This window comes from Heptranchias perlo, unplaced genomic scaffold (genome assembly GCF_035084215.1).
Source record: "Heptranchias perlo isolate sHepPer1 unplaced genomic scaffold, sHepPer1.hap1 HAP1_SCAFFOLD_70, whole genome shotgun sequence".
Taxonomy (NCBI): Eukaryota; Metazoa; Chordata; class Chondrichthyes; order Hexanchiformes; family Hexanchidae; genus Heptranchias; species Heptranchias perlo.
Window position 1 is genome coordinate 3,573,442 of NW_027139729.1, and position 26,147 is coordinate 3,599,588.

Consider the following 26,147-nt stretch of genomic DNA (forward strand, 5'->3'; position numbering starts at 1 on the left):
TGTCTGTCAGTCTCTGGTACTGTCTGTGAGTGTGGGATTCATTCTGTATCTCAGTCTCTGGTTCTGTGTGTGAGTGTGCGATTCATTCTGTGTCTGTCAGTCTCTGGTACTGTCTGTGAGTGTGGGATTCATTCTGTATCTCAGACTCAGGTAGTGTGTGTGAGTGTGGGATTCATTCTGTATCTGTCAGTCTCTGGTACTGTGTGTGAGTGTGGGATTCATTCTGTGTCTGTCAGTCTCTGGTACTGTGTGTGAGTGTGGCATTCATTCTGCATCTGTCAGTCTCTGTTGCTGTGTGTGAGTGTGGGATTCATTCTGTATCTGTCAGTCTGTGGTACTGTGTGTGAGTGTGGGATTCATTCTGTATCTGTCAGTCTCTGTTGCTGTGTGTGAGTGTGGGATTCATTCTGTATCTGTCAGTCTGTGGTACTGTGTGTGAGTGTGAGATTCATTCTGAATCTATCAGTCTCTGGTTCTCTTTTTGAGAGTGAGATTCATTCTGTATCTGTCAGTCTCTGCTACTGTGTGTGAGTGTGGGATTAATTCTGTATCTGTCTGTCTCTGCTACTGTGTGTGAGTGTGGGATTCATTCTGTATCTGTCAGTCTCTGGTACTGTGTGTGAGTGTGGGATTCATTCTGTATCTGTCAGTCTCTGGTACTGTGTGTGAGTGTGGGATTCATTCTGTATCTGTCAGTCTCTGGTACTGTGTGTGAGTGTGGGATTCATTCAGTATCTGTCAGTCTCTGGTTTTCTGTGTGAGTGTGGGATTCATTCTGTATCTCTCAGTCTCTGATAGTGTGTTTGTGTGTCAGATTCATTCTGTATCTGTCAGTATCTGGCACTGTACATGAGTGTGGGATTCATTCTGTATCTGTCAGTCTCGGGTGCTGTGTGTGAGTGTGGGATTCATTCTGTATCTGTCAGTCTCAGGTGCTGTGTGTGAGTGTGAGATTCATTCTGTATCTGTCAGTCTCTGCTTTTCTGTGTGAGTGTGGGATTCATTCTGTATCTGTCAGTCTCTGGTTTTCTGTGTGAGTGTGGGATTCATTCTGTATTTGTCAGTCTCTGGTGCTGTGTGTGAGTGTGGGATTCATTCTGTATCTGTCAGTCTCTGGTACTGTGTGTGAGTGTGGGTTTCAATCTGTATCTGTCACTCTCTGGTACTGTGTGTGAGTGTAGGATTCATTCTGTATCTGTCAGTCTCTGGTCCTGTGTGTGAAAGTGGGATTCATTCTGTATCTCTCATTCTCCTATACTGAGTGTGAATGTGAGATTCATTCTGTATCTTTCAGTCTCTGGTGCTGTGTGTGAATGTGGGATTCATTCTGTATCTGTCAGTCTCTGGTACCGTGTGTGAGTGTGAGATTCATGCTGTATCTGTCAGTCTCTGGTGCTGTGTGTGAGTGTGGGATTCATTCTGTATCTGTCAGTCTCTGGAACCGTGTGTGAGTGTGAGATTCATGCTGTATCTGTCAGTCTCTGGTGCTGTGTGTGAGTGTGGGATTGATTCTGTATCTGTCAGTCTCTGGTGCTGTGTGTGAGTGTGGGATTCAATCTGTATCTATCAGTCTCTGGTACTGTGTGTGAGTGTGGGATTCATTCTGTATCTGTCAGTCTCTGGTACTGTGTGTGAGTGTGGGATTCATTCTGTATCTGTCAGTCTCTGGTACTGTGTGTGAGTGTGGGATTCATTCTGTATCTCAGTCTCTGGTACTGTGTGTGAGTGTGGGATTCATTCTGTGTCTGTCAGTCTCTGGTACTGTGTGTGAGTGTGGCATTCATTCTGCATCTGTCAGTCTCTGTTGCTGTGTGTGAGTGTGGGATTCATTCTGTATCTGTCAGTCTGTGGTACTGTGTGTGAGTGTGGGATTCATTCTGTATCTGTCAGTCTCTGTTGCTGTGTGTGAGTGTGGGATTCATTCTGTATCTGTCAGTCTGTGGTACTGTGTGTGAGTGTGGGATTCATTCTGTATCTCTCAGTCTCTGGTACTGTGTGTGAGTGTGAGATTCATTCTGAATCTATCAGTCTCTGGTTCTCTTTTTGAGAGTGAGATTCATTCTGTATCTGTCAGTCTCTGGTACTGTGTGTGAGTGTGGGATTAATTCTGTATCTGTCTGTCTCTGCTACTGTGAGTGAGTGTGGGATTCATTCTGTATCTGTCAGTCTCTGGTACTGTGTGTGAGTGTGGGATTCATTCTGTATCTGTCAGTCTCTGGTACTGTGTGTGAGTGTGGGATTCATTCTGTATCTGTCAGTCTCTGGTACTGTGTGTGAGTGTGGGATTCATTCAGTATCTGTCAGTCTCTGGTTTTCTGTGTGAGTGTGGGATTCATTCTGTATCTCTCAGTCTCTGATAGTGTGTTTGTGTGTCAGATTCATTCTGTATCTGTCAGTATCTGGCACTGTATATGAGTGTGGGATTCATTCTGTATCTGTCAGTCTCTGGTGCTGTGTGTGAGTGTGGGATTCATTCTGTATCTGTCAGTCTCAGGTGCTGTGTGTGAGTGTGAGATTAATTCTGTATCTGTCAGTCTCTGCTTTTCTGTGTGAGTGTGGGATTCATTCTGTATTTGTCAGTCTCTGGTGCTGTGTGTGAGTGTGGGATTCATTCTGTATCTGTCAGTCTCTGGTACTGTGTGTGAGTGTGGGTTTCAATCTGTATCTGTCACTCTCTGGTACTGTGTGTGAGTGTAGGATTCATTCTGTATCTGTCAGTCTCTGGTCCTGTGTGTGAATGTGGGATTCATTCTGTATCTCTCATTCTCCTATACTGAGTGTGAATGTGAGATTCATTCTGTATCTTTCAGTCTCTGGTGCTGTGTGTGAATGTGGGATTCATTCTGTATCTGTCAGTCTCTGGTACCGTGTGTGAGTGTGAGATTCATGCTGTATCTGTCAGTCTCTGGTGCTGTGTGTGAGTGTTGGATTCATTCTGTATCTGTCAGTCTCTGGAACCGTGTGTGAGTGTGAGATTCATGCTGTATCTGTCAGTCTCTGGTGCTGTGTGTGAGTGTGGGATTCATTCTGTATCTGTCAGTCTCTGGTACTGTGTGTGAGTGTGGGATTCATTCTGTATCTGTCAGTCTCTGGTACTGTGTGTGAGTGTGGGATTCATTCTGTATCTGTCAGTCTCTGGTACTGTGTGTGAGTGTGGGATTCATTCAGTATCTGTCAGTCTCTGGTTTTCTGTGTGAGTGTGGGATTCATTCTGTATCTCTCAGTCTCTGATAGTGTGTTTGTGTGTCAGATTCATTCTGTATCTGTCAGTATCTGGCACTGTACATGAGTGTGGGATTCATTCTGTATCTGTCAGTCTCGGGTGCTGTGTGTGAGTGTGGGATTCATTCTGTATCTGTCAGTCTCAGGTGCTGTGTGTGAGTGTGAGATTCATTCTGTATCTGTCAGTCTCTGCTTTTCTGTGTGAGTGTGGGATTCATTCTGTATCTGTCAGTCTCTGGTTTTCTGTGTGAGTGTGGGATTCATTCTGTATTTGTCAGTCTCTGGTGCTGTGTGTGAGTGTGGGATTCATTCTGTATCTGTCAGTCTCTGGTACTGTGTGTGAGTGTGGGTTTCAATCTGTATCTGTCACTCTCTGGTACTGTGTGTGAGTGTAGGATTCATTCTGTATCTGTCAGTCTCTGGTCCTGTGTGTGAATGTGGGATTCATTCTGTATCTCTCATTCTCCTATACTGAGTGTGAATGTGAGATTCATTCTGTATCTTTCAGTCTCTGGTGCTGTGTGTGAATGTGGGATTCATTCTGTATCTGTCAGTCTCTGGTACCGTGTGTGAGTGTGAGATTCATGCTGTATCTGTCAGTCTCTGGTGCTGTGTGTGAGTGTGGGATTCATTCTGTATCTGTCAGTCTCTGGAACCGTGTGTGAGTGTGAGATTCATGCTGTATCTGTCAGTCTCTGGTGCTGTGTGTGAGTGTGGGATTGATTCTGTATCTGTCAGTCTCTGGTGCTGTGTGTGAGTGTGGGATTCAATCTGTATCTATCAGTCTCTGGTACTGTGTGTGAGTGTGGGATTCATTCTGTATCTGTCAGTCTCTGGTACTGTGTGTGAGTGTGGGATTCATTCTGTATCTGTCAGTCTCTGGTACTGTGTGTGAGTGTGGGATTCATTCTGTATCTCAGTCTCTGGTACTGTGTGTGAGTGTGGGATTCATTCTGTGTCTGTCAGTCTCTGGTACTGTGTGTGAGTGTGGCATTCATTCTGCATCTGTCAGTCTCTGTTGCTGTGTGTGAGTGTGGGATTCATTCTGTATCTGTCAGTCTGTGGTACTGTGTGTGAGTGTGGGATTCATTCTGTATCTGTCAGTCTCTGTTGCTGTGTGTGAGTGTGGGATTCATTCTGTATCTGTCAGTCTGTGGTACTGTGTGTGAGTGTGGGATTCATTCTGTATCTCTCAGTCTCTGGTACTGTGTGTGAGTGTGAGATTCATTCTGAATCTATCAGTCTCTGGTTCTCTTTTTGAGAGTGAGATTCATTCTGTATCTGTCAGTCTCTGGTACTGTGTGTGAGTGTGGGATTAATTCTGTATCTGTCTGTCTCTGCTACTGTGAGTGAGTGTGGGATTCATTCTGTATCTGTCAGTCTCTGGTACTGTGTGTGAGTGTGGGATTCATTCTGTATCTGTCAGTCTCTGGTACTGTGTGTGAGTGTGGGATTCATTCTGTATCTGTCAGTCTCTGGTACTGTGTGTGAGTGTGGGATTCATTCAGTATCTGTCAGTCTCTGGTTTTCTGTGTGAGTGTGGGATTCATTCTGTATCTCTCAGTCTCTGATAGTGTGTTTGTGTGTCAGATTCATTCTGTATCTGTCAGTATCTGGCACTGTATATGAGTGTGGGATTCATTCTGTATCTGTCAGTCTCTGGTGCTGTGTGTGAGTGTGGGATTCATTCTGTATCTGTCAGTCTCAGGTGCTGTGTGTGAGTGTGAGATTAATTCTGTATCTGTCAGTCTCTGCTTTTCTGTGTGAGTGTGGGATTCATTCTGTATTTGTCAGTCTCTGGTGCTGTGTGTGAGTGTGGGATTCATTCTGTATCTGTCAGTCTCTGGTACTGTGTGTGAGTGTGGGTTTCAATCTGTATCTGTCACTCTCTGGTACTGTGTGTGAGTGTAGGATTCATTCTGTATCTGTCAGTCTCTGGTCCTGTGTGTGAATGTGGGATTCATTCTGTATCTCTCATTCTCCTATACTGAGTGTGAATGTGAGATTCATTCTGTATCTTTCAGTCTCTGGTGCTGTGTGTGAATGTGGGATTCATTCTGTATCTGTCAGTCTCTGGTACCGTGTGTGAGTGTGAGATTCATGCTGTATCTGTCAGTCTCTGGTGCTGTGTGTGAGTGTTGGATTCATTCTGTATCTGTCAGTCTCTGGAACCGTGTGTGAGTGTGAGATTCATGCTGTATCTGTCAGTCTCTGGTGCTGTGTGTGAGTGTGGGATTGATTCTGTATCTGTCAGTCTCTGGTGCTGTGTGTGAGTGTGGGATTCAATCTGTATCTATCAGTCTCTGGTACTGTGTGTGAGTGTGGGATTCATTCTGTATCTGTCAGTCTCTGGTACTGTGTGTGAGTGTGGGATTCATTCTGTATCTGTCAGTCTCTGGTACTGTGTGTGAGTGTGGGATTCATTCTGTATCTCAGTCTCTGGTACTGTGTGTGAGTGTGGGATTCATTCTGTGTCTGTCAGTCTCTGGTACTGTGTGTGAGTGTGGCATTCATTCTGCATCTGTCAGTCTCTGTTGCTGTGTGTGAGTGTGGGATTCATTCTGTATCTGTCAGTCTGTGGTACTGTGTGTGAGTGTGGGATTCATTCTGTATCTGTCAGTCTCTGTTGCTGTGTGTGAGTGTGGGATTCATTCTGTATCTGTCAGTCTGTGGTACTGTGTGTGAGTGTGGGATTCATTCTGTATCTCTCAGTCTCTGGTACTGTGTGTGAGTGTGAGATTCATTCTGAATCTATCAGTCTCTGGTTCTCTTTTTGAGAGTGAGATTCATTCTGTATCTGTCAGTCTCTGGTACTGTGTGTGAGTGTGGGATTAATTCTGTATCTGTCTGTCTCTGCTACTGTGTGTGAGTGTGGGATTCATTCTGTATCTGTCAGTCTCTGGTACTGTGTGTGAGTGTGGGATTCATTCTGTATCTGTCAGTCTCTGGTACTGTGTGTGAGTGTGGGATTCATTCTGTATCTGTCAGTCTCTGGTACTGTGTGTGAGTGTGGGATTCATTCAGTATCTGTCAGTCTCTGGTTTTCTGTGTGAGTGTGGGCTTCATTCTGTATCTCTCAGTCTCTGATAGTGTGTTTGTGTGTCAGATTCATTCTGTATCTGTCAGTATCTGGCACTGTATATGAGTGTGGGATTCATTCTGTATCTGTCAGTCTCTGGTGCTGTGTGTGAGTGTGGGATTCATTCTGTATCTGTCAGTCTCAGGTGCTGTGTGTGAGTGTGAGATTAATTCTGTATCTGTCAGTCTCTGCTTTTCTGTGTGAGTGTGGGATTCATTCTGTATCTGTCAGTCTCTGGTTTTCTGTGTGAGTGTGGGATTCATTCTGTATTTGTCAGTCTCTGGTGCTGTGTGTGAGTGTGGGATTCATTCTGTATCTGTCAGTCTCTGGTACTGTGTGTGAGTGTGGGTTTCAATCTGTATCTGTCACTCTCTGGTACTGTGTGTGAGTGTAGGATTCATTCTGTATCTGTCAGTCTCTGGTCCTGTGTGTGAATGTGGGATTCATTCTGTATCTCTCATTCTCCTATACTGAGTGTGAGTGTGAGATTTATTCTGTATCTTTCAGTCTCTGGTGCTGTGTGTGAATGTGGGATTCATTCTGTATCTGTCAGTCTCTGGTACCGTGTGTGAGTGTGAGATTCATGCTGTATCTGTCAGTCTCTGGTGCTGTGTGTGAGTGTGGGATTCATTCTGTATCTGTCAGTCTCTGGTACCGTGTGTGAGTGTGAGATTCATGCTGTATCTGTCAGTCTCTGGTACTGTGTGTGAGTGTGGGATTCATTCTGTATCTGTCAGTCTCTGGTACTGTGTGTGAGTGTGGGATTCAATCTGTATCTGTCAGTCTCTGGTACCGTGTGTGAGTGTGAGATTCATGCTGTATCTGTCAGTCTCTGGTACCGTGTGTGAGTGTGAGATTCATGCTGTATCTGTCAGTCTCTGGTGCTGTGTGTGAGTGTGGGATTCATTCTGTATCTGTCAGTCTCTGGTACCGTGTGTGAGTGTGAGATTCATGCTGTATCTGTCAGTCTCTGTTACTGTGTGTGAGTGTGGGATTCATTCTGTATCTGTCAGTCTCTGGTGCTGTGTGTGAGTGTGGGATTCATTCTGTATCTGTCAGTCTCTGGTACTGTGTGTGAGTGTGGGATTCATTCTGTATCTATCAGTCTCTGGTACTGTGTGTGAGTGTGGGATTCATTCTGTATCTGTCAGTCTCTGGTACTGTGTGTGAGTGTGGGATTCATTCTGTATCTGTCAGTCCCTGATGCTGTTTGTGTGAGAGGGATTTGTTCTCTTTCTGTCAGTCTCAGGTGATGTCTGTGAGTGAGACATTCATTCTGTATCTGTTATTTTCTGATACTGTATGTGAGTGATATAAATTCTGTAACTGTCAATTTTAGTCCATTGTGTGAGTGTGGGATTCATTCCATATGTCAGCCTCTGGCACTGTATATGAGTGAGAGATTCATTCTGTATCTTTCATTCTCTGGTGCTGTGTGTGACTGTGGGATTCATTCTGTATCTGTCAGTCTCTGGTACTGTGTGTGAGTGTGGGATTCATTCTGTATCTGTCAGTCTCTGGTACTGTGTGTGAGTGTGGGATTCATTCTGTATCTGTCAGTCTCTGGTACTGTGTGTGAGTGTGAGATTCATTCTGTATCTGTCAGTCTCTGGTACTGTGTGTGAGTGTGGGATTCATTCTGTATCTGTCACTCTCTGGTACTGTGTGTGAGTGTGGGATTCATTCTGTATCTGTCACTCTCTGGTACTGTGTGTGAGTGTGGGATTCATTCTGTATCTGTATGTAATTTTTCTCTCGGATTACATTATGATGTTGAAAACTATAGTTTTAATAATTTAATCCTGACATAGTTTTTCTCATTATTTAATTGGTAAATATGGATACACTTTAGGATATGATGTAGGTTTTAGTCAGATCATGTGTGACCTTTTTGGACTGCTCTTCAGTCTGAATCTCTGCGAATACAATTTTGAGTGACAATTTCTCTTTCAAACTGATATGGTGACATTTTTGAACTGGGAGAGCAGCTATAATGTGTTCCTCAGTCTACAATAATGGAATTGATACTGTGTCTTTCAGTCTAATACTGCATGAGATATTTGGACTGGTGTGTAATGTGTATCTCAGTCTGTGCTAATAGAATTGATACTGTATCTTTAAATCTCATTGTATGAGTGTATTATAAACTGGTATCTAATGTGTTTCTCAGGTTACACTGTCACAACATTTCTCAATCTGATACTGTATGTGTGAGAGTTCTGGGCTAGTATTCAATTTGAATCTCAGGGGTACATTATTGGGATTCATTCTGTCCCTTTCAATCGGGTACCATGTGTGATTTCCATCTGGTATTTAATTCACGGCTAATGTTGCCCTATTGTTAGATTGACACAGTGCCTTTCAATCTGAGAGTGTGATTTTGGACTGGGATTTTTGTATCTCCCTGTCAGCAGGACTGAGTTTGGGGGAAATGGAACAGAGTCGGCCTCACCTGCTCTGTTTGACCAAGGGACCGATAGACGAGAGTATTGGTGAACGGTTGTTTTTCAGACTGAGGTAAATGTGCGATGATGTCCCCCAGGGGTTAGTATTAGGACCACTGCTCTTGTTGATATATATTAATGACCTGGTCTGGGGTATACCGGGCATAATTTCTAAATTTGCAGATGACACAAAACTTGGAAATGTAGTAAACAGTGAGCAAGGTGGTAGCCGACTTCAGGAGGACATGAACAGACTGGTGAGATGGGCAGACACATGGCAAATGAAATTTAATGCAGTCATGTGTAAAGTAATGCAATTTCAAAGGAAGAATGAGGAGAGGCAATATAAACTAAATGGTACAATTTTAATGATGGTGCAGGGAACAGAGAGATTTGAGGGTTCACAGATTAAATTGTGACAGAACAATTTGTTAAAATGCGACTAAAAAATGCTTACCAGATCCTGGGCTTTATAAATAGAGGCAGAGAGTACAAAAGCAAGGAAGTTATGCTGAACTTTTATCAAAAACTGTTTAGGCCCAAGCTGGAGTATTGTGTCCCATTCTGGGCCCCACACATTAGGGATAATGTCAAGGCCTTGGAGAGTGTGTAGATGAGATTTACTCGATGTTACCAGCGATGAGGGACTTCAGTTATCTGGAGAGACTGGAGAAAAAATTGTCAGAAAATTTTTTAAATAAAGGACTAATTCCAACAGCCTGCTGTGTCTGTTCAGGGACTGATGTTTGGGAAGGATTTTATTGTGTGCGATTAAAGCAGTTCAGTCCCCAACTCCACAGAAAGACTCAATTTATCTCCTGCAATGAGTGATGGTGGTAAATTAGTGAGCAAAGCTGACTTTGATTCCTGGCCATCGCAGTTTGGTGCTTTTAATCCTAATCTATCCATATAAATACTGTGGCTACAAGAGCAGGTCAGAGGCTGGGTATTCTGCGGCGAGTGACTCACCTCCTGACTCCCCAAAGCCATTCCACCATCTGCAAGGCACAAGTCAGGAGTGTGATGGAATACTCTCCACTTGCCTGGATGAGTGCAGCTCCAACAACACTCAAGAAGCTCGACACCATCCAAGATAAAGCAGCCCGCTTGATTGGCACCCCATCCACCACCCTAAACATTCACTCCCTTCACCACTGGCACACAGTGTGTACCATCCATAGGATGCACTGCAGCAACTCGCCAAGGCTTCTTCGACAGCACCTCCCAAACCCGCGACCTCTCTCACCTAGAAGGACAAGAGCAGCAGGCACATGGGGACAACACCACCTGCACGTTCCCCTCCAAGTCACACACCATCCCGACTTGGAAATATATCGGCCGTTCCTTCATCGTCGCTGGGTCAAAATCCTGGAACTCACTTCCTGACAGCACTGTGGGAGAACCTTCACCATATGGACTGCAGCGGTTCAAGAAGGCGGCTCACCACCACCTTCTCAAGGGCAATTAGGGATGGGCAATAAATGCCAGCCTCGCCAGCAATGCCCACATCCCACGAACGAATATTAAAAAAAATCTATTTACTCCCGAATCGCCAAGATTGAAAACCGAATTTTGATGGTCGGGGCATTTTTGAGTCCAAAACAAAACGGGTTATCATTTATATAAAAATACTTTCAACATTCATTTATGTTCCCGATAACAGTGAGTTTAACTCTGATTTTTGTTCCTTTTTATTGATAATTATTATTTGCCCAAAATTGCGTTGATCCGGGACAGAATTAGCACAATTTTAATGGGAGTGCAGGAACAGAGAGACCTGGGGATTTACACAGTCAAATGTTTGAAGGTGGCAAGACAAGTGGATCAGGCTGTTTAAAAAGCATTCGGATCATTGGCTTTATACGCAGAGGTACGGAGTAAATTAGTTAGTAAGGAAGTTATGCTAAACCTTTATAAAAAGCACTGGTTAGGCCTGAGCTGGAGTACTGTGTCCAATTCTGGGCACTGCACATTAGGAAGGATGTCAAGGCCTTAGAGAGAGTGCAGAGGAGATTATTGGAATGAAACCAGGGATGGGGGACTTCAGATGGGTGGAGAGACTGGAGGAGCTGGGATTGTTCCCTTGAGACCAGAGAAGGTTATGGGAAGATTTCATCGAGATGTTCAAAATCAGGAAGGGTTTCGATAGGGTAAATAAGGAGAAACAGTTTCCAGAGGCAGAAGGTTTGGTATCCAGAAGATACGGATTTAAGATAATTGGCAAAAGAACCAGAGTTGAGATAAGATGAGAAGAACTTTTTTACACAGTGAGTTGTTATGATCTGAAAGGGCGGTGAAAGCAGATTCAATAATAACTTTCAAAAGGGAATCGGATAAATACTCGAAGGGGAAAAATTGCACGACTGTGGGGAAAGAGCAGGGGAATGAGAATAATTGGATCGCTCTGTCAAAGAGCCAGCACAGACACGATGGGCCGAACGGCCTCCTCTGTGCCGTCTCAGCCTTTGATTGAGTGAAATTCATTCACATCCTGAAGATTTTCCCTCCGCAGCTTCCAATTCCCTTCCAGGAATTGATTTATTCTTTAAAAGAGGGAAAATACTGCAGAAGCTGGAAATCTGAAATGTGAGCAGAAAACGCTGGAGAGACTCATCAGGTCCGGCAGCATCTGTGGAGAGAGGGAGGTAGGGTTAACCTTTCAGGTCTATAGAAGGCTCATTGACCTGAACCGTAAACTCGAGCTTCCCTTCTCCACAGATGCCGTCGGACCTGCTGAGCCTTTCCAGCATTTTCGGGTTTTAATTTACCTTTATTCTTTCTGTATTCCCTCCCTTTCCCTTTCGGCTTTTCCTGTGAAACTTTCAGCATTGTGCTCAGTTTTTAATCCGTCTTTCTGTTTGGTTTATTTGAAGTAAAGTAAATAATGTCCTGAGAAAACAGGCAGAAACACTGCTCAATGTGCAGTGAAATATCAGGGGGAATATTTACGACAATCGAATGAGTAAATCGATTAATTTTCATTTTTTCACTCACAAGATGTGAGACAATACGAGAGTGGAACTTACAGACAGAAACGATGCCCTCACATTCCCCAGAGTCCTGTTTCTGTCACCCTGACAGATATTGTGAATTTGTCCCACTCGATTGCAGTTCTAGCTTGCTGCCATCAGATGTCAGCAGACTCCAGTATATTGAAATTCAGCGATCACAAGGTACATTATTGGGATTCATTCTGTCCCTTTCAATCGGGTACCATGTGTGATTTCCATCTGGTATTCAATTCACGGCTAATGTTGCCCTATTGTTAGATTGACACAATGCCTTTCAATCTGAGAGTGTGATTTTGGACTGGGCTTTTTGTATCTCCCTGTCAGCAGGACAGAGTTTGGGGGAAATGGAACAGAGTCGGCCTCACCTGCTCTGTTTGGCCAAGGGACCGATAGACGAGAGTATTGGTGAACGGTTGTTTTTCAGACTGAGGTAAATGTGCGATGATGTCCCCCAGGGGTTGGTATGAGGACCACTGCCCTTGTTGATATATATTAATGACCTGGTCTGGGGTATACCGGGCATAATTTCTAAATTTGCAGATGACACAAAACTTGGAAATGTGGTAAACAGTGAGCAAGGTGATAGCAGACTTCAGGAGGACATGAACAGACTGGTGAGATGGGCAGACACATGGCAAATGAAATTTAATGCAGTCATGTGTAAAGTAATGCAATTTCAAAGGAAGAATGAGGAGAGGCAATATAAACTAAATGGTACAATTTTAATGATGGTGCAGGGAACAGAGAGATTTGAGGGTTCACAGATTAAATTGTGACAGAACAATTTGTTAAAATGCGACTAAAAAATGCTTACCAGATCCTGGGCTTTATAAAGAGAAGCAGAGAGTACAAAAGCAAGGAAGTTATGCTGAACTTTTATCAAAAACTGTTTAGGCCCAAGCTGGAGTATTGTGTCCCATTCTGGGCCCCACACATTAGGGATAATGTCAAGGCCTTGGAGAGTGTGTAGATGAGATTTACTCGATGTTACCAGCGATGAGGGACTACAGTTATCTGGAGAGACTGGAGAAAAAATTGTCAGAAAAAATTTTAAATAAAGGACTAATTCCAACAGCCTGCTGTGTCTGTTCAGGGACTGATGTTTGGGAAGGATTTTATTGTGTGCGATTAAAGCAGTTCAGTCCCCAACTCCACAGAAAGACTCAATTTATCTCCTGCAATGAGTGATGGTGGTAAATTAGTGAGCAAAGCTGACTTTGATTCCTGGCCATCGCAGTTTGGTGCTTTTAATCCTAATCTATCCATATAAATACTGTGGCTACAAGAGCAGGTCAGAGGCTGGGTATTCTGCGGCGAGTGACTCACCTCCTGACTCCCCAAAGCCATTCCACCATCTGCAAGGCACAAGTCAGGAGTGTGATGGAATACTCTCCACTTGCCTGGATGAGTGCAGCTCCAACAACACTCAAGAAGCTCGACACCATCCAAGATAAAGCAGCCCGCTTGATTGGCACCCCATCCACCACCCTAAACATTCACTCCCTTCACCACTGGCACACAGTGTGTACCATCCATAGGATGCACTGCAGCAACTCGCCAAGGCTTCTTCGACAGCACCTCCCAAACCCGCGACCTCTCCCACCTAGAAGGACAAGAGCAGCAGGCACATGGGGACAACACCACCTGCACGTTCCCCTCCAAGTCACACACCATCCCGACTTGGAAATATATCGGCCGTTCCTTCATCGTCGCTGGGTCAAAATCCTGGAACTCACTTCCTGACAGCACTGTGGGAGAACCTTCACCATATGGACTGCAGCGGTTCAAGAAGGCGGCTCACCACCACCTTCTCAAGGGCAATTAGGGATGGGCAATAAATGTGAGCTTATCCACTTTGGTTGTAAAAACAGAAAGACAGATTATTATCTGAATGGTGATAGATTGGGAAAAGGGCGGTGAAAGCAGATTCAATAATAACTTTCAAAAGGGAATCGGATAAATACTCGAAGGGGAAAAATTGCACGACTGTGGGGAAAGAGCAGGGGAATGAGAATAATTGGATCGCTCTGTCAAAGAGCCAGCACAGACACGATGGGCCGAACGGCCTCCTCTGTTCCGTCTCAGCCTTTGAATGAGTGAAATTCATTGCCATCCTGAAGATTTTCCCTCCGCAGCTTCCAATTCCCTTCCAGGAATTGATTTATTCTTTAAAAGAGGGAAAATACTGCAGAAGCTGGAAATCTGAAATGTGAGCAGAAAACGCTGGAGAGACTCATCAGGTCCGGCAGCACCTGTGGAGAGAGGGAGGTAGGGTTAACCTTTCAGGTCTATAGAAGGCTCATTGACCTGAACCGTAAACTCGAGCTTCCCTTCTCCACAGATGCCGTCGGACCTGCTGAGCCTTTCCAGCATTTTCGGGTTTTAATTTACCTTTATTCTTTCTGTATTCCCTCCGTTTCCCTTTCGGCTTTTCCTGTGAAACTTTCAGCATTGTGCTCAGTTTTTAATCCGTCTTTCTGTTTGGTTTATTTGAAGTCAGGTAAATAACGTCCTGAGAAATCAGGCAGAAACACTGCTCAATGTACAGTGAAATATCAGGGGGAATATTTACGACAATCGAATGAGTACATCGATTAATTTTTATTTTTCACTCACAAGATGTGAGACAATACGAGAGTGGAACTTACAGACAGAAACGATGCCCTCACATTGCCCAGAGTCCTGTTTCTGTCACCCTGACAGATATTGTGAATTTGTCCCACTCGATTGCAGTTCTAGCTTGCTGCCATCAGATGTCAGCAGACTCCAGTATATTGAAATTCAGCGATCACAGAGAGACACAGCAGACATTAATATTCACCTTATATTAGACAGTGGGATCCAGAGATACTGTGAATGGAGACAAGCTCTACGTACTTTTTGTTAGACCAAACAACGGTTGTCATGTTGTATTAAATTGCTCTCACTCATTGACAGTATTTTCCCCTCTGTCTCTCCTGTTACATAATTTTGTACAGTAAAACCTGACTGATTCAAAGATTATGATTTCCACCAATATTGAGTAGAAACATAGAAAATAGGAGCAGGAGTCGGCCATTCGGCCCTTCGGGCCTGCTCCGCCATTCAAAATGATCGTGGCTGATCATCTAACTCAGTACCCTATTCCCGCTTTTTCCCCATATCCCTTGATCCCCTTTTAGCATTAAGAAATATATCGATCTCCTTCTTGAATACATCTAATGACTTGGCCTCCACTGCCTTCTGTGGGAGAGAATTCCACAGGTTCACCACCCTCTGAATGAAGAAATTTCTCCTCATCTCGGTTCTAAATGGCCTACCCCGTATCCTGAGACTGTGACCCCTGGTTCTGGACTCCCCAGCCATCGGGAACATCCACCCTGCATCTCGTCTGTCTAGTCCCGTTAGAATTTTATATGTTTCAATGAGATCACCTCTCATTCTTCTAAACTCTAGTGAATATAGGCCTAGTCGACCCAATCTCTCCTCATACGTCAGTCCTGCCATCCCAGGAATCAGTCTGGTGAACCTTTGTTGCACTCCCTCCATGGCAAGGACATCCTTCCTCAGATAAGGAGACCAAAACTGCACACAATACTCCAGATGTGGTCTCACCAAGGCCCTGTATAACTGCAGTAAGACATCCCTGCTCCTGTACTCAAATCCTCTTGCAATGAAGGCCAACATACCATTCACCTTCCTAACTGCTTGCTGCACCTGAATGCTCGCTTTCAGCAACTGGTGTACAAGGACACCCAGGTCTCGTTGCACCTCCCCTTTTCCCAATCTATCACCATTCAGATAATAATCTGTCTTTCTGTTTTTACAACCAAAGTGGATAAGCTCACATTTATTGCCCATCCCTAATTGCCCCTTGAGAAGGTGGTGGTGAGCCGCCTTCTTGAGTGGCTTGCTCGGCCATTTCGGAGGGCGATTAAGAATCAACCACATTGCTGTGGGTCTGGAGTCACATTTCGGCCAGACCGGGTAAGAATGGCAGGTTTCCTTCCCCTAAAGGACATTAGTGAACCAGATGGGTTTTTACGACAATCCCGTCGTTTCACGGCCACCATTACTGACACTAGTATTTAAATTCCAGATTTTATTTAATTAATTGAATTTAAATTCCCCTACTGCCGTTTGCGGGATTTGAACTCATGACTCCAGATTACCAGTCCAGGCCTCTGGATTACTAGTCCAGTAACATGACCACTATTTGCATAAACACAAAACGTCAAACCTTCCACGGGCCCAGGGGTTATGGGGTTTGACGAAGAGGGGTGAGAGTCGGCTCGTGTGGAGCGTAAATACCAGCATGGACCAGTTGGGCCGAATGGCCTCTTTCTGTGCTGTCGACTCAATGTAATTCTAAGTGAAAATGTGATTGAGCAGGCTGACTTGTTGACTAACTTGGATCCCTTTCAGGACAAATTGTGTCACTGATTTATATGGAATAATTCTCATCCATACTTTTTTATTAAGAAATTCCCAAACAGAACATGAGATTAAAGATCCCACTGTTGTTGCCTCGTTCACAGAGAGAAACACAGAGACAGAGAGGGAAAGATAGAGATAGACAGAGAGAGAGATACAGATAGAGATACAGATAGAGAGAGACAGTGACAGAGAGACAGAGACAGAGAGAGATACAGATAGAGAGAGACACAGATAGAGAGACAGGGAGAGAGAGACACAGATAGAGAGAGAGACAGAGACAGAAAGAGACAGAGAGAGATAGAGACAGAGACAGAAAGAGAGAGAGACAGAGAGAGATACAGATACAGATAGAGAGAGAGACAGGGAGAGAGAGACACAGATAGAGAGAGAGACAGAGACAGAGAGAGATAGAGACAGAGACAGAAAGAGAGAGAGATAGAGAGAGAGATACAGATAGAGAGAGATAAAGATAGAGAGAGACACAGATAGAGAGATAGACAGAGGCAGAGAGATAGAGAGAGACAGATAAAGAGAGACACAGATAGAGATACAGATAGAGAGAGACACAGAGACAGAGAGAGATAGAGACAGAGATAGACAGAGAGAGAGATAGACAGAGAGAGAGAGATACAGATAGAGATACAGATAGAGAGAGACACAGATAGAGAGAGATACAGATAGAGAGAGACACAGAGACAGAGAGAGACAGAGAGATAGACAGAAAGAGAGAGATAGACAGAGAGAGAGATACAGATAGAGAGATACAGATAGAGAGAGACACAGATAGAGAGAGATACAGATGGAGAGAGACACAGAGACAGAGAGAGACAGAGAGATAGACAGAAAGAGAGAGATAGACAGAGAGAGAGAGATACAGATAGAGAGAGACACAGATAGAGAGAGACACAGATAGAGAGAGAAAGAGAGAGATAGACAGAGAGAGATAGGGAGGGGGGCGAGGGCCATGGAGGGATTTGAACAGGAGGATGAGAATTGTCGGGGCTGGAGGAGGTTACAGAGATAGGGAGGGGGGCGAGGGTCATGGAGGGATTTGAACAGGAGGATGAGAATTGTAGGGGCTGGAGGAGGTTACAGAGATAGGGAGGGGGGGCGAGGGCCATGGAGGGATTTGAACAGGAGGATGAGAATTGTAGGGGCTGGAGGAGGTTACAGAGATAGGGAGGGGGGCGAGGGCCATGGAGGGATTTGAACAGGAGGATGAGAATTGTAGGGGCTGGAGGAGGTTACAGAGATAGGGAGTGGGGGGCGAGGGCCATGGAGGGATTTGAACAGGAGGATGAGAATTGTAGGGGCTGGAGGAGGTTACAGAGATAGGGAGGGGGGGCGAGGGCCATGGAGGGATTTGAACAGGAGGATGAGGATTGTAGGGGCTGGAGGAGGTTACAGAGATAGGGAGGGGGGGCGAGGGCCATATGGGCAGCAGAGTTTTGAATGGGCTCAGGGTTATGGAGGGTTTAAGATGGAAGGCCAGTCACATCTCCAATACTTCAAACTCTCTTCAATGTCACGTTCCTGCCCTCTTATCTTTGTGAAAGTCGAACTAACAAGTAGAAATTATGTGTGGGTCTTGCACCTCTTGGTAATCAATACAAGTTAGATTTTTGTGATAAAAATTACTACAGACTGAGTGACCACTCTTTAGCCCCAAAAGTTCTGTATCAGCAGTTACTCACAAGATAATATCAGGTGTCGGCTGTGACTCGGTGGGTAGCACTCAGGCCTCTAAGTCAGAAGGTCGTGGGATCGGGCCCCCACCCCAGTAACTCGAGCCCCATAATCCAGGCCCACACTCCCCGGTCCCAGTACTGAGGGAGTGCTGCACTGTCGGAGGGAGATGGATATACTCTAGGACTCGAGCCCCATAATCCAGGCCCACACTCCCCGGTCCCAGTACTGAGGGAGTGCTGCACTGTCGGAGGGAGATGGATATACTCTAGGACTCGAGCCCCATAATCCAGGCCCACACTCCCCGGTCCCAGTACTGAGGGAGTGCTGCACTGTCGGAGGGAGATGGATATACTCTAGGACTCGAGCCCCATAATCCAGGCCCACACTCCCCGGTCCCAGTACTGAGGGAGTGCTGCACTGTCGGAGGGAGATGGATATACTCTAGGACTCGAGCCCCATAATCCAGGCCCACACTCCCCGGTCCCAGTACTGAGGGAGTGCTGCACTGTCGGAGGTAGATGGATATACTCTAGGACTCGAGCCCCATAATCCAGGCCCACACTCCCCGGTCCCAGTACTGAGGGAGTGCTGCACTGTCGGAGGTAGATGGATATACTCTAGGACTCGAGCCCCATAATCCAGGCCCACACTCCCCGGTCCCAGTACTGAGGGAGTGCTGCACTGTCGGAGGTAGATGGATATACTCTAGGACTCGAGCCCCATAATCCAGGCCCACACTCCCCGGTCCCAGTACTGAGGGAGTGCTGCACTGTCGGAGGGAGATGGATATACTCTAGGACTCGAGCCCCATAATCCAGGCCCACACTCCCCGGTCCCAGTACTGAGGGAGTGCTGCACTGTCGGAGGTGCCGTCTTTCAGATGAGACATGCCAAAGATTCAAAACCCTCTGAGTGAAGAATTCCACCCCCCCCCACCGTCTCAGTCTTGAATGTCCGACCCCTTATCCTGAGATTACGCTCCCTACATTGTCTGCTGCATCACAAGAGTGACCACACTTCAAGAATAACAAAAAAGACTATTTTCCGTGACCGCAGAGTGTCCCAAAGCTCCTGAGGAAGTGAAAGCCGCTGCAGATATGAAAGTTGCTTCTTTTAATTCAGTCCCTTTAACACACAGGTCACGTTACGTGGCCCACAAGGTCGAACATCAAAGCACACACAAGGTCAAACATCAAAACTTTGAGAGGAAGTGATTCATTTGAGTTAATCGCCGTACGTTGCAGCCTGCGACTGTGTCGGCAAACACATCACGAACGGAAATGATTCACTCACGCCCAGCACCGGGTGTGACTGGCTGACTCTGTGTCGGGTTCTGTGAGTGCAGTGCAGAGAGGAGAGCTCCGAAAGCTTGTGACTTCAACTAAAGCTGTTGGACGCTAACCTGCTGGTTGTACGAGTCCTTACGTAGGAACGAGGTAAGCTGTGCTCGTTCTCTGTTGCTGTTTGCGGGAGGTGGTCTCAGAAGGTGGCAACGGCCATTCACAGTCAGCCGCTCCCTCACTGGTGTTGGCGAATTCCAAACTATCGACCCCCCCGCCCCTTTGCGGAGGACTATCCCATCGACGTATGTCCCAAGAGCAGAGGGGGGGGGGTCTCACTTGAAATTGATCCCATGATGTTGCTGCTAAAGCCTTTCTTGGTAACGGGGTCTGGTGAGTTGCCATTCAGCCCCTCGAGCCTGTTACTATCGGAACAGGAGGAGGCCCATTCAGCCCCACGAGTCTGTTACACAGGAACAGAAGGAGGCCATTCAGCCCCTCGAGTCTGTTACTATCGGAACAGGAGGAGGCCATTCAGCCCCTCGAGGCCTGTTACACAGGAACAGGAGGAGGCCCATTCAACCCCTCGAGCCTGTTACTATAGGAACTGAAGGAGGCCATTCAGCCCCACGAGCCTGTTACTATAGGAACAGGAGGAGGCCCATTCAGCCCCTCGAGTCTGTTACACAGGAACAGGAGGAGGCCCATTCAGCCCCTCGAAAGATCCAAAAATCTATCCATCTCAGCCTTGAATATACTCAATGACTGAGCATCCACAGCCCTCTGGGGTAGAGAATTCCAAAGATTCACAACCCTCTGCGTAACAGAAGCATCGTAAGCATCAGCATTGGCGGTATGGGGGAAACCTTGAAGGGTCGGGAAAAGGGAGTGTGATGCCCCCCCCCGCCCCCCCCCGTGGTCAAATAACCCCATCGAAACTCACCAATCCCACGCTCGGCGGTGACCCCAGCGCGGTCGAATATCCCAGCCTCAGCCGTGTGACCCCCCCCCCAACTCTACCCAGACACTCCCTATCCCAGAATCAGCTGTGCTGCCCACCATGGTCGAATATCCCAGCCTCAGCCGTGTGACCCCCCCCCCAACTCTACCCAGACACTCACTATCCCAGAATCAGCTGTGCTGCCCACCATGGTCAAATATCCCAGAATCAGCTGTGCTGCCCACCATGGTCAAATATCCCAGCCTCAGCTGTGATGCCCACCGTGGTCAAATATCTCAGCCTCAGCTGTGATGCCCACTGTGGTCAAATATCCCAGTCTCAGCTGTGATGCCCACCATTGTCAAATATCCCGCCCTAAGCTGTGATGCCCACTGTGGTCAAATATCCCAGTCTCAGCTGTGATGCCCACTGTGGTCAAATATCCCAGCCTCAGCTGTGATGCCCACCGTGGTCAAATATCCCAGCCTCGGCTGTGATGCCCACCGTGGTCAAATATCCCAGACACTCACTATCCCAGGATCAGCTGTGATGCCCACCGTGGTCAAATATCCCAGCCTCAGCTGTGATGCCCACCGTGGTCAAATATCCCAGCCTCAGCTGTGATGCCCACCGTGGTCAAATATCCCACCCTCGGCTGTGATGCCCACCGTGGTCAAATATCCCAGTCTCAGCTGTGATGCCCACCGTGGTCAAATATCCAAGCCTCAGCTGTGATGCCCACCGTGGTCAAAATATCCCACCCTCGGCTGTGATGCCCACCGTGGTCAAATATCTCAGCCTCGGCTGTGATGCCCACCGTGGTCAAATATCCCAGTCAGATGCTGTGATGCCCACCGTGGTCAAATATCCCAGCCTCAGCTGTGATGCCCACCGTGGTCAAATATCCCAGTCTCAGCTGTGATGCCCACCATGGTCAAATATCCAAGCCTCAGCTGTGATGCCCACCGTGGTCAAAATATCCCACCCTCGGCTGTGATGCCCACCGTGGTCAAATATCTCAGCCTCGGCTGTGATGCCCACCGTGGTCAAATATCCCAGACACTCACTATCCCAGGATCAGCTGTGATGCCAACTGTGGTCAAATATCCCAGCCTCAGCTGTGATGCCTACATTGGTCAAATATCCCAGACACTCACTATCCTCGAATCAGCTGTGATGCCCACCGTGGTCAAATATCCCAGCCTCAGCCAGTGACCACACCCGCCCCCCCGCAACTCTCCCCAACCCAACCAGTGGTGATAAACATCAGGAAAGGTGGCGGGCGCGGCTTTGACCCCCCTCCCCTTTCCCTCGGGCAGGAGGCGGCGCTCAATGGCGGCGCTGTTCACCCACAGTGCCCAGCGGGTTTGTGAATACGCCCTATCTCGGGCAGCGGGCCGGCGGGTGCGCATGCGCCGCGCAGGGCTCGGTGGGTAACGAGGGCCCAGGATCGGAGGTAAAGCCTGTCCGGGGGCGGGCGGGCGGTAAAGTGCGGGTTTTTATTGATTATCGCGGCCCGGTTCAGACGCTGTTGCCCGGGGGGACGGGGCGGGGACTCTTACCGTTAATCGGGACCCCCCCCCGCCCCGGAGGAGCCGCTTAAAGACGGTGGGCGGCGGTTTGGTGACCATTTAAAGGGGAAGTGCTTGAGACCGGAAGTGCCCGCTCCCGGGCGGCGCGGGGTGGCCCTGACCCTTTAATTCCCATTCTTTTTAGCCACACGCCTTAAATGCCCCCCCCCCCCCCCCCCACTCCTTAAAGGTGGGGGTGGATCAACCGGGGGGGTCATCACAGACAAGCTTCAGGATAGTGTCGGTGAACTATTGGACCACGGTGGGCATCGCAGCTGAGGCTGGGATATTGGACCACGGTGGGCATCACAGCTGAGGCTGGGATATTTGACCACGGTGGGCATCGCAGCTGAGGCTGGGATATTGGACCACGGTGGGCATCACAGCTGAGGCTGGGATATTTGACCACGGTGGGCATCACAGCTGAGGCTGGGATATTCGACCACGGTGGGCATCACAGCTGAGGTTGGGCTTTTGGACCACGGTGGGCAGCACAGCTGAGCCTGGAATATTTGACCACGGTGGGCATCACAGCTGAGGCTGGGATATTTGACCACGATGGGCATTACAGCTGAGGCTGGGATATTCGACCACGGTGGGCAGCACAGCTGGTTCTGGGATAGTGAGTGTCTGGGATATTCGGCCACGGTGGGCAGCTCAGCTGGTTCTGGGATAGTGAGTGTCTGGGATATTTGACCACGGTGGGCATCACAGCTGATTCTTGGATAGTGAGTGTCTGGGATATTTGACCACGGTGGGCATCACAGCTGATTCTTGGATAGAATGTCTGAGATATTTGACTATGGTGGGCATCACAGCTGATTCTTGGATAGTGAGTGTCTGGGATATTTGACCACGGTGGGCATCACAGCTGGTTCTGGGATAGTGAGTGTCTGGGATATTTTACCATGGTGGGCATCACAGCTGATTCTTGGATAGAATGTCTGGGCTATTTGACCATGGTGGGCATCACAGCTGATTCTTGGATAGAGTGTCTGAGATATTTGACTATGGTGGGCATCACAGCTGATTCTTGGATAGTGAGTGTCTGGGATATTTGACCACGGTGGGCATCACAGCTGGTTTTGGGATAGTGAGTGTCTGGGATATTTGACCACGGTGGGCATCACAGCTGATTCTTGGATAGTGAGTGTCTGGGATATTTGACCACGGTGGGCATCACAGCTGATTCTTGGATAGTGAGTGTCTGGGATATTTGACCACGGTGGTCATCACAGCTGATTCTTGGATAGTGAGTGTCTAGGATATTTGACCATGGTGGGCATCACAGCTGATTCCTGGATAGTGATTGTCTGGGCTATTTGACCACGGTGGGCATCACAGCTGATTCTTGGATAGTGAGTGTCTGGGATATTGGACCATGGTGGGCATCACAGCTGATTCTTGGATAGTGAGTGTCTGGGATATTTGACCATGGTGGGCATCACAGCTGATTCTTGGATAGTGAGTGTCTGGGATATTTGACCATGGTGGGCATCACAGCTGATTCTTGGATAGTGAGTGTCTGGGATATTTGATCATGGTGGGCAGCACAGCTGATTCTGGGATATTTGACCATGGTGGGCAGCACAGCTGATGCTGGGATATTTGACCATGGTGGGCAGCACAGCTGATTCTGGGATAGTGTCTGGGATATTTGACCACGGTGAGCAGCACAGCTGAGACAGGGATATTTGACCACGGTGGGCAGCACAGCTGAGGTTGGGATATTTGATTACGGTGGGAAGCACAGCTGAGGCTGGGATATTTGTCCATGGTGGGCAGCACAGCTGAAGGCTGGGATATTTGACCATGTGGGCAGCACAGCTGATTCTGGGATATTGGACCACGGTGGGCATCACAGCTGAGGGTGGGATTTTTGACCATGGTGGGCCTCACAGCTGAGGGTGGGATATTTAACCATGGTGGGCAGCACAACTGAGGCTGGGATATTTGACCATGGTGGGCATCACAGCTGATTCTGGGATATTTGACCATGGTGGGCATCACAGCTGATTCTGGGATAGTGAGTGTATGGGATATTTGACTACGGTGGGCAGCACAGCTGTGGCTGGGATATTTGCCCATGGTGGGCAGCACAGCTGTGGCTGGGATATTTGCCCATGGTGGGCAGCACAGCTGATTCTGGGATAGTGGGTGTCTGGGATATTTGACCATGGTGGGCAGCACAGCTGATTCTGGGATAGTGTCTGGGATATTTGACCACGGTGAGCAGCACAGCTGAGACAGGGATATTTGACCACGGTGGGCAGCACAGCTGAGGTTGGGATATTTGATTACGGTGGGCAGCACAGCTGAGGCTGGGATATTTGTCCACGGTGGGCAGCACAGCTGAAGGCTGGGATATTTGACCATGTGGGCAGCACAGCTGATTCTGGGATATTGGACCACGGTGGGCATCACAGCTGAGGGTGGGATATTTAACCATGGTGGGCAGCACAACTGAGGCTGGGATATTTGACCACGGTGGGCATCACAGCTGATTCTGGGATATTTGCCCATGGTGGGCAGCACAGCTGATTCTGGGATAGTGGGTGTCTGGGATATTGGACCACGGTGGGCAGCACAGCTGATTCTGGGATAGTGGGTGTCTGGGATATTGGACCACGGTGGGCAGCACAGCTGATTCTGGGATAGTGGGTGTCTGGGATATTGGACCACGGTGGGCATCACAGCCGAGCCCGGGATGGTGGGATATTTGACCAAAGAGGGCATCACAGCTGAATGTGGGACAACGATAAATCCCCGCCCCACTGGGCAAGTTATCGCACCACATGATCGCCATCCATTGACCCCAGCTGGAAAAAAGTCCGGTGACCTTGGACGGCAGTGCCTCCGGGTGTCCCGGAGCTGCGCCGCCTCCGATACCCCGGGGCCGACGCCGCCTGTGACGAGCTGCCACAGACTCCGAACCCGCAGGCCGATTCCCTGTTGACGGTAAAAGTAGGCAGCGACTCCACTGTGAGATAAGAGATCAGTTATTTCCTCCCTGCTCCTCTTCCCGCGAGGTCCGTGGGATCTTTAACGCCCGGCCGAGGGGGCAGACGGGGGGCCCTCGTTTTAACGTCTCATCCGAAAGACGGGACACCACCGACGGTGGCCAATTTGTGCCGCCTCCCCCAGTCGAATATGCACCCCCGCTGAGCGTTTCCCGATTCGGCTGCGAATTAACCGCATTTTTTTTTTGTGTGTGTTTGTTTTCTTTCTGGGTCCGTAGGAAGTTTTCCCGACGCTCGTCACAGAACTCGTCAGGTTTCCCGATGGCCGATCCCGAGGGACGGGCGGCGACGGCCCCCCCGGCGGAGGAGCCGCCGGCCGCCGAGCGCCGGCCCTTCCGCTGCGCCGAGTGCGGGAAGAGCTTCAAGACCTCCTTCAGCCTGGGCCGCCACCGGCACTGCCACTCCTCCGTCAAGCCCTACCAGTGCGGGGCCTGCGGCCGGGGCTTCGTCCAGCCCTCGGACCTGGCCGCTCACCGCCGGCTGCACCACGGCTCCCCCGACCCCAGCCTCCGCCGGGCCCTGCTGGGCCTCCTCCAGCCCGGGGAGGCGCCGCTCATCTGCTCGCACTGCGGCCGCAGCTTTACCGGGGCCTCGACGCCGGAGATCCACCGGTGCTCCCGGTGCAGCGCCGGGGCGGCGGCGGCTGCTGCTGCTGCTCCCTCTCCCCCTGCCCCCGCCAACCGGCGCCCCTTCCCCTGCTCCCTGTGCGGCAAGGCCTTCCGGCAGCCCTCCCAGTTGGCCTCCCACCTGCCCAGCCACAGCCAGCACCGGCCGTACCAGTGCGGCGTCTGCGGCAAGCGGCTGAAGAGCGCCTCCAACCTGGCTCGGCACCGCCGCACCCACACCGGCGACCGGCCCTTCCGCTGCACCGAGTGCGGCAAGGCCTTCGCCCAGTCTTTCAACCTGGCCGCCCACCAGCGCACCCACACCGGCGAGCGGCCCTTCCCCTGCGCCGCCTGCGGCAAGGAGTTCACCTGCGCCTCGCACCTGGAGCGCCACCGCAGCATCCACACCGGCGGCCGGCGCCCCTTCACCTGCGCCCTCTGCGGCAAGAGCTTCGGGCGCTCCTACAACCTGGTGCAGCATCAGAGCACCCACACCGGCGAGAGGCCGTACCGCTGCACCGCCTGCGGCCGCGGCTTCAACCGTTCCTACAACCTGCTGGCCCACCAGCGCTCCCACCACCCCGTGGTCTGCCTGCACCAGTCAGTCCGCGGCCAAACCCCTCCGCCCTTCCCCAGCGACCTCCACCACCGGGACGGACGAGTGCAGTGATTCAGTAACTCCTGGAGTGATTCGGTAACTCCTGGGCTGACTCGGTAACTCCTGGGCTGACTCGGTAACTCCTGGGCTGACTCGGTAACTCCTGGGCTGACTCGGTAACTCCTGGAGAGAGTCAGTAACTCCTGGGCTGACTCGGTAACTCCTGGGCTGACTCGGTAACTCCTGGAGAGAGTCAGTAACTCCTGGGCTGA

General features: G+C 48.7%; 1 protein-coding gene across 1 annotated transcript; it reads left to right on the top strand.

Annotated features, from left to right (window-relative positions):
- Window positions 1-21,455: 21,455 nt before the first annotated feature.
- On the top strand, window positions 21,456-26,141 carry LOC137318440 (zinc finger protein 551-like). Its single transcript, XM_067981325.1, has 2 exons — window positions 21,456-21,537; window positions 24,891-26,141. Exon 2 carries the CDS (start codon window positions 24,934-24,936, stop codon window positions 25,945-25,947), a length of 1,014 nt encoding a protein of 337 aa, XP_067837426.1. The 5' UTR covers window positions 21,456-21,537; window positions 24,891-24,933; the 3' UTR covers window positions 25,948-26,141.
- The last annotated feature ends 6 nt before the right edge of the window (window positions 26,142-26,147 follow it).

Excerpts from the sequence above, each read along its gene's own strand:
- LOC137318440 (XM_067981325.1), top strand. The coding sequence starts at position 24,934 with ATGGCCGATCCCGAGGGACGGGCGGCGACGGCCCCCCCGGCGGAGGAG.